Source organism: Elephantulus edwardii, unplaced genomic scaffold (assembly GCF_000299155.1).
Source record: "Elephantulus edwardii isolate Elephantulus edwardi_28Jun2011 unplaced genomic scaffold, EleEdw1.0 scaffold00002, whole genome shotgun sequence".
Lineage (NCBI taxonomy): Eukaryota > Metazoa > Chordata > Mammalia > Macroscelidea > Macroscelididae > Elephantulus > Elephantulus edwardii.
In genome coordinates, this window is record NW_006399752.1 from 27,840,922 (window position 1) to 27,849,881 (window position 8,960).

At 52.3% G+C, this 8,960-nt stretch overlaps 1 protein-coding gene across 3 annotated transcripts in view; it reads right to left on the bottom strand.

The window, feature by feature from the left end:
* KLC1 (kinesin light chain 1) overlaps positions 1–8,960 on the bottom strand; it is a 125,166-nt gene that overhangs the window by 30,144 nt on the left and 86,062 nt on the right. For 2 of the 3 annotated variants that reach the window (XM_006879048.1, XM_006879050.1), the window contains exons 1-4: positions 5,187–5,447; positions 2,739–2,969; positions 1,618–1,696; positions 681–906 (exon numbers count right to left, since the gene is read on the bottom strand). In XM_006879048.1, coding sequence (XP_006879110.1) covers positions 681–906; positions 1,618–1,696; positions 2,739–2,969; positions 5,187–5,447 — 797 coding nt within the window. Of the gene's footprint in view, positions 1–680; positions 907–1,617; positions 1,697–2,738; positions 2,970–5,186; positions 5,449–8,960 lie in introns of those variants that run through there. The other variant, XM_006879049.1, reaches the window with a different exon arrangement.

The window sequence follows — 8,960 nt, forward strand, 5'->3', positions numbered from 1 at the left end:
AGGGACAGAGGTGGGTGGGGGGACAGCAAGTTGGGTGGAGTGACCACGTGACAGTAGGGGTACAGTGTGTGTGACAAGTGGGGGACGACATGATGGGCACCGGGGGACAGTGACAGGCAGGAGGACTGTGTGACGGGCAAGGGGACAGTGATGGGTGGGGAGGACAGTGACAGGCCCACATGACGGGGAGCAACCATGTGACAGGTGGGGAGACCACATGACGGGAGAGACCGTATGGACGGGCAGGAGGACCATGTGATGGGTGGGGGTGTCCACATGTATGAGCGATAGGACTTGACAGGCGGGAGGACAATGACAGGCAGGCGGGACCGCGTGACTGGTGAGGGGACAATGATGGGTGAAGGGACCACGATGGGTGGGGGCACAGAGAGAGGCAGGAGTTAAGAGGAGCCCTAAGTAGAGAAGCCTGAGGCAGACACATCCGGGAAGAAATCACAGTGTCTCCAGAGCAGAGCGATGCAGTGTCCAGAGAAGCAACATGGGCAGCAACCATCCACCCGACAGGCACCAGCCCAGCCTAGAACTGGCCGAACACCGAGATTTTAACCCTGGGTGTTAAAGAGAAGAGCAGACTATAAAACAGGTTAGAGAGCCTTCCAGAACATGAAACAAAGAGGCCTACCTGTAGACCAGGGAGAACATGAAACAAAGAGGCCTACCTGTAGACCAGGGCCAGGATGTTGAGCATCGTGGCCACGTCGGGGTGGTCGTGGCCAGAGGTCTTCTCCAGGTCCTCCAGGGCCTGCTTGCACAGGGGCACAGCAACCTCATAGCGGCCCTGAGACGCATACTGGATGACCAGGTTGTGTAGCGTCCGCAGGCGCGCTGGGATCTCGTAGCCACCCTGCTGGGCAGCGGCCGCTGCACTGCTGTGCTGCTGCTGGACTGTGAGGACAGGCTGCATGTGAGGGCTGGAGGACTGCGAGGCCACTGTCCCTGGTTGTCACTCAGGGCGGCTGGCCTATGCTGTCCATGGCAGACCCCTACACGAGCTGGGCAGTACTGGGCACTTGTGGCGGGGGGACACCCTCAGCATCATGATGGCCAGTCTCGTGGCAGCCCCTGACCTCATGCACAGTGAGAACCACGCCTGGGTCCATACTGTCCCTGCACCTGCTGCCCTAGGGACTGAGCGCCGTCTGCACCCACCATCCTCACGCTCTAAGAACCTGCGGCTCAGCTGAGCCGGAGCCAGGCGCCAGGGGCCAAGAGCTCCCCACTTTAGTGGGGAAGAGGCTCAAAGTGAAGGCTACCACGATGAGCAATGTTTGAGGCAGAATGTTTCACAGTTTCAAAGTGAATGTACAGAATATTAAAGCAAATCAAAGAGGTGCCTGCTGCAGCCCCCACTCTACCAGGACCGCACCATGCATTCAAACCCTCCCCACGAGCCTGACCCAGAACTCAAGCTGTGACCAGGTACCTTCAGTTACCACAGCAACATAATGCAAACTACAACTCCACGTCTGTTCCTGCTTGACTCTATGGGCCAGAACTTGCCTGTGTTAACGGCAAGGAGGAGATGAGGCGTGGATGCTTGTCGGTAAGGGACTGCCCGCATCCCTGCCCAGGGACAGCTGTCCCCATGACACTCACTGCCTTGGCCGGGGTCGTCCTCATCATTCGGGAAAAGGTCGTCCAGGGGTTCTTTGGTGGAATCACTGTCCTTGTCGTCCTGCGAGACAGATTTAGAGGGACACTCAGAGGCTGCCATGCACTAGGACTCCTGCACTGCAAACCGCAGTGCAGCGCCATCCCCAGCAAGGGAAGCCCTCCCGTGAAGATCAAGTACTGAGCTCTGGGCACGTGGCTTATCCTTCAGCATCAACACCTCAGCTCACTGAGTTGAGTTAGCGTCAGTCTCAAGGCCATGGTCTTTATGAAAGCTCGGCCACTTCTTCACCCAAAGAGGGGCTAGTGAGTTCAAACCACTACCCTCTCAGCTGGCAGCCAAGCTCCTGCCCAGAGCACCAGGGCTCCACACCCCGACCCGTGCCAAAAAAACCCACAGAAAAGCAGACAGGGACAGCGCTGCTCTTTCCTGCAGGACAGAGGACAGGGCACCTCTGCGGACTCAACTGTGCCTCTAGGGTCCCCAGGGAAGGCAGTTCAGCTCCCTGCTGCTGGCCTCTCATAGAGGTGGGGCACCAGCGGTGAGATAAGGAAGGTGCTTCCCGAGTCCTGACGGCAGAGGACCGTGACCCTTGACTCGGACCCTCTAGTCTGCAGACAGCCCACTTCTGATCTCTCAAGCTGCTCTAAAGGGCCCTGGAGAAGTGGAGCTTTAAACACTGCCCTGGTGAGGAACTTCAGGCAGCAGAGCTAGAGGAAGACCTGGCCGTCAGAGTCGGGTCACTGACAGCCTTGGGAGAGACCCCACAGGGCAGCCCGCTTGGTCAGTCACAATCAACTGACCACAGAGGTTTGTTTTAAGGTCTAGCCAAGGAGGAAACAGCAGAGTGGGGTGACGTGGACCACCAAGGGCGGTGCCTCAGAGCTACTAGGAGTTCACCTTTGCTGATCATCACCCTACAAACCAGAGGAAGGAGGATGGATGGTGATGAGAGCCAAGGGGACGTGCCCAGGACACAGTGACTGAGGGACTCAAAGCCAAGCCCACAACCTTCTCCCGCGAGGCCAACACCACAGGGGACAGAGCCCACTTCCCCTCCGTCAGCAGCAGCACACGCCACACCGAGCACACACAGGCCACTCACGGAGGGAGAGATGTCGTCGTCATACTTCTTTAACTGATTCATGAACTCCAAGTGCTTCTTCTCCTCCTCCAGCTGGGCCACGGCCTGCTCGCTCTTCTGCAGCTTCTGCTGCGTGTTGGCCAGCTCGTCCCGCAACCACTGGTTCTCCTGGCACAGACGGCGCACCTGGGCACGCAGCTTCTGCTTCTCAGACTCCACGGCGTTCAGGTGATTGGATAATGCCATCATCACCTGCAAAGAGGCGCATCACTGCTGTCCTCCCGCATAGCATGTAGGACTGACAGACACACCCCACCAACACCACAGGCATCTTCTCTCGTGTCTCTGTGAGGAACTATTTCTACCCTCCCATCACAGGCTCCAGACGGGACAGACTGCATTCCCCGTTAGTGGGTTCTCAGCTGACAGAGTCAAAGACAGAGGGAACACAACTAGGGAAGAGGAGGGATCATGAGAGGCCCTGGCCTCAGGGGGGCCAAGGATCACGACCGTGGCACAAAGCTACTGCTGGCCTCTTTTCAGGGCATCGCCTTGCTCCCAAACAGTTTCTGGAAAAAACTGACGGGAGAGGGCATTCCACGTGTGTGCCCATGCCCATGTGGACATCAGAGCGTGCACCCCTGCACGCCCTCGCGCCCGGGGTGCACACCTCCGTGCCCGGTGTGTGCCCGCGTGTTCCCCTTGTGTGTGTATCCACACCCGTATTCATCTATGTGTATACGTGCTCATGCGTACGTGCACCTGTGTGTGTATGTACCAGCACGTGCGCGCCCATGTACACATGCCCGTGTGCACATGCCTGTGTGTGCACACATGGGTGTGCAGAGCTGCTCACGGCTACAGGAGAGCGGCACACTCACTCAGGCAAAGGAAGGAGTGTTTGCATCCACACCCAACAGGGAGTCTGCACAGCGTCCACTGGGTCTCGTGGGCCATGAGGCGAGCTGCACGTCCCGTCTGCCCACTCACTAACCCAGCACCAGACCTGCCTCAGGACCCTTAGTGACATGAGCAAAAAGGGGGAGAGCTCACTGGCTTCAGTCTGTTCTGTCCCTAGGTCAAGTTCAGCCATCGTATTTCCAGGCTCACAACCAGAAGCCTCAAATGGGTCTACTGATTTCTGAAAGCTACTATCCGCGACACTAGGGCAGGACACTCACATCGCCTGCAACAACAGAGCACAAGGAACGGTGGACACACAGATGCAGACAAAGTTCAAGTGTCACCTCAGCGCCTGCCACAAGGAGAGGCAGAACCTTGGGGTCAGGACACCCAGGCCACTCTGCCTCAAGAGGAAGACAGAAGTGGCCACAGTGCCCTCACGGCCTCACTCAATGCTGCATCCCATGAGTCCAAGAGGGGCCGCACGGGCATCCCATTTACCTAAGACAGGCAGGCAGGGCCAGCAGCGCCCACAGCTATCAGGAGAGAGGAAGAGCAATGAGCCTCGACCTTGTCAGCATTTTCACTGGTGCCTGGTGTGACGGGCACCAGGCCTCGGCGCACACGCCGTACAGGCATTCCGAGAGCACCCAGCCTCCCTCCTATCTAGACAGAAAAGCCTCAGCTGAGGGGACAAGAGTCCCTCCCAGCCAGGCGGGGTCCCTTCCACCAGCAGACATGCTCAACACCAGGAGAGGCCTCAGGGAGCAGCACCACGCATGTCCTTCCTGACCCTCGAGCAGACCAGGCCTCTCCCCGTCATAGGCCCGAAGGGGATGGGGATGGGAAGTCTGTCAGGATGTGTGGGGATAGAGGAGCCTTTTAACATATATGGGTGAGAAGAGCCTTCTAGGGGGTGGTGTTAGGTGGGTGAGCCTATCAATGCAGTGGGATGGGGGACCTGTCAAGAGTGCAGAGTGTGGTTGTGGGGAGCCAGTCAGGGTGTGCGACATAGTAGTGAGGAGCCTGTGAGGGGGTGGCGCTGGGTGAGGGAGCCTGTCCAAGCGTGGTGGGGAACCTGTCAGGATTCAGGGTGTTGTGGTGGGGAGGCCATCAGGGTGCAGGGTGTGGTGGTGGAGAACCTGTCAGGGTGCGGGACGTGGTAGTGGGAAGTATGTCAGAGTATGAGGTAAAGGGGAACCTCCCAAGGTGTGAGGTGTGGTAGTGGGAAGCCCGTAAGGGTACAGGGGGGGTGGTGGGAAGCCTCTCAGGGTGCAGCCACTGAACTCTTCTTGAAAGAGCAAGTTCAGTGTTTGCTTCATGGAACACACACTACCATGTGCACCTTCATCCGCCATCTGGTTTTACACACGCAGCGGAACGACACCCTCAGTGACACACAGGGGCTTTGTACAGACTGACATTTCTACATCACTTTGAGACATACACTGTATCAGAGGCTGTTATCCTACAAGGACCTGGGCCTGACTTAAAACACCTCTCTGAAAGCACATCTTCCTGTTCGCAATGGTGACACTGAGGCTGCTGCCGCCCACCCGTCCTTACCTGCGCCTCGCTCAGGCCAAGCTCCAGCATTTCCAGCGACTTGCGGATCATGCTGGATTTCTCCTCCACCAGGTTACTTTCGTCATCTTTCTTCAAGCACTTGAGTGTCTCCAGCAAGCTCTGCAGGATCGAATTATGCTCATTCTTCAGCGCTTCCAGGCCCTGGATGACCTGCTTTGTCTTGGAGATGATCTCATCCTGCGTGAGCTTCTCCAGTTTGTCTTCCTTTATGTACACCATGGTGGACATGCTGTCATACATTCTAAAAGGAAAAGGGGACAGTCAGACCACATGCAGACCCAACCTCTGCTACATCTCCACTGTCTACACAAAGGAGTGTTTCTGTTTGTTTTTTAATTTATTAATTTTAATGAAAATTTACAGAGACTTTGAATTTATATTTATTCATTGTTGCACTTTTCTCCCTCCCCCCCTTCCAGTAGACTCGCCTCTTTGAAAAGAAAAAATTCTTCACTGTGATAATCCCTCCCCCGAGGTCCACTCCACTATTTAGCCTTTGCTCTGGACTCCTATCATGACAATAATACCTAATCACATGTCCCTTTTAAATAGTTTTCTCCCTCATCTGTTTCAATGCACTATACATTATTTATCCCATCTTGAAGGAGTGTTTTTAAATTAACCTTTTCAGAGGCAGAGAGTAACCAGGGGCTTGCCATTTACTGCCTGGACGTACTATCCCCTAGACTGTCCCTGCGTTTAATGACTTCATTACCTAACTAGCTAAAATCTAATTTCTGACAGGTAAAGTGACAGCACTTTTAATCAATGCCAAGGACTAAAAACAGCAAAACATGCCATGGCATTTCCACAAAGCCCAACCTCAGGAAGCAGACCTGTCTCTAAAGGCTGCCCTCCTTCCTGCCCTCTGCTACAATCATCTCACCAAGCCTTGAGCAATGGCCACATGGCCAGCAGGAGCAGGAAGGGTGGCTGGGGACCTGACCAGACCACATCATGCACACTGGGAGGGACCGAAGCCACTGTCCCGAACAGCAGCATGGCCCTGACATGGGACCGTTCACCTTCAGTGCATAGGGTGCGTGGAAGGTACACAGACACAAGTACACCAGTGCTTTCTGCAGGACTAAGATGGAAGCAGCCTGGACATCCCTGAGACATGGGAGGACACTCAGGTCCGCACACAATGAGGTTGCACAGCCATGAAGAGAAGTGATGTCCCCACATGACCCCAGGTCCACACAGACCTGAGGACACTGCACAGGTGAGTGCAGTCAAATAGGAGGAAGCCCCCCGCCCCAATCCCACATACATCAAGTATCTACCACCTGACAAGACACAGAAACACAAAATGCAGTGACACAATGGGGAGGGATCTCGAGGGTTTAGGGACACTCTGAAGCTCTTGTTTACTCCAACCTAGATGGCATCAGTTATTTTACTAAAACATTCACTGAGCTGGGTCCTAAGCCACAGACACTGGCCAGGGCTCCACCCAGAGAACATGCAGGCGAGGCAGGTGAGTGAAGGAGACAGACGCAATAGAGCGGGCAGGGATCAGTGTTGATCAAAGTGGTTCTATCGAGTGAGTACACCTCAGGAGGGCGGCCACAACCCAGGGAGCCGAGCCTGGCGAGAGGACCACGCAGGGTGCAGGTGGCCCAGAGCCCGCAAAACCCAGGGCTCAGACCTCAGCCTCTAGAAGAGCCTGCGGTGTGGGCTCTGGCCCTGATGTGAATGTGGCAAACACAGGGAGTCAAGGCAAGCTGCTTCCAATCCTCCTGCACTGCAGTTACGCACACTCCTGCAGACCTTACACCGTGCCACACAAATGCTCACACCCCTGCGACACAAGCACGCCTTCCCACACCCCTGTGGCACAAGTGCTCTACAGATACACCTGAGGCGTAAACACTCCTTTAGTCACACCTTGTGACACAAACTTACCTACATCACACACCTGCGACACATCCAAAGGATAAAGATGGTTGCGCTATCCTCCCTCCCTTCTAAGGAACATTCTGACATTTAACACTTTCAAGAGGTCTTCTGCACCTGCTTTGCCCAATGCATTTGATGAATGTCAAGAATCAATGTTATTTAAGTCTTGATTTTGTCTAACATGGAATTAACTGTAGAGCTAAGTAAAGCAAAATCCTTAACAACTTCAGACTTTATCATGATGTTGCTTATTGGTCTGTCATCTTCATGCTGAAGTGCAATTCATATTGAAAGCTGTACTCTTTGATAGTCTTCACCAAGTGCTTTAAGTCCTCTTTGCTTTCAGCAAGCAAAATTGTGCCATCTACCTGTGACAGGTCAATCTTCCTCCAAAATTGATAGCACATTTTTCTTCATATAGTCCAGCTTCTCAAATTGTTTTCTCCACATAAAAACTGAGTAAGAATGGAAAAAGGATACAACCTTCCTGATACCTGATCCAATCTTTCTGACTTTAAACCACACCTTATTCTGTTCAAACCACTGCTTTTTGGTGTACATATAGTTTCTAGATATTTCTGGATTTCCATACATGCATATGGGTTCTATATGTATATATTTCCAGAACATCAAGTGTTGTGTTCTAGAAATCCTATCCTTTGCAATGTAATCCATAACGTCAACAGCCTTAGCATAATCAGACACAGGCAAACAATTTTCTAGTATTCTCTGTTTTCAGTTAAGATCCAGTTGGCATCAACAATGATATCCCTTATTTCATGTGCTTTTCTGAGTCAAGCTTGAATTTCTGGTTATTTTTTGTTTGCAACTGCTTCTGATAATCTTCAACCTAAATGTTCTTGTGGGTAATGGTACCGTTGATAATTTGCATTTGCTGTTGTACCACCTTTTTTTGGTAAAGGGCAAAAATACGGCTCTCTTCCAGTTGGATGGCCAGGTACCATCTTCCAGACTTATCAGAGACTAGTGAGCACGTCCAGAGCTGCAGCTGTCTTCTGCGACATTTTACCTAGCGCTCTGTCAGTCCCTGGACACTTAGTTTTTTGCCAATGTCTTCACTGCAGTCTGGACTTCTTCCTTCAGTACCACTGGTTCTTGACCATATGCTACCTCTGGAAATGAATCAGTGCTGACCAACTCCTTCTCGCGCAGTGACTGTGTAGGACTCATCTTTTTCACGTTGCCTCTGCTGTTCTGTATTTGGCCAGTGAATCATTCAATATTGCAACTCAAGGCTTTTTTTCCATTTCTTTAAGCTTGAGAAATGCCAAGTATGTTCCACTTTCTTCGTTTTCTAACTCCAGGTCTTTGCACATTTTATTTACTTTGTTCTTCTCACCTTGCCGTTTAAAATCTTTGCCTGCCTGCATCATCTTCTGTGGGCTTTATTCTTTGTTCAAAAGAAAGCTGCAGTAGGAAAACAATCTGAAACAAGGGGTGCACTGTGGGGTGAGGTGGGGGAGGGGAAAGAGAGAAACAAGGAAATGTGCAACAATGAAAAAAATATTAAAAAATAGGGAAGAAAAAATCAGCAAGTTTCATAATTTCTTCTGAAATATATTTTGGTTCTTTCTTTCTTTCCTTCCTGTCTGATGTCCTTCATGTCATCCCACAATTTGTCTGATCTTTGATCACTAATGATCAATGCATCAAATCTATATTGAAAATTGCTAACTTTTTATTTATTTTTGAAAATTGCTAAATTTAAGTGAGATATGTTGTTGCTGTTGTTATGTGCCATCGAGTCGCCTGCCTAGCGACCCTATGTACAACAGCCCTAAACTCCGCTCTGTCCTGTGCCAATCGCACTGTCTCTGACACTCCCATCCC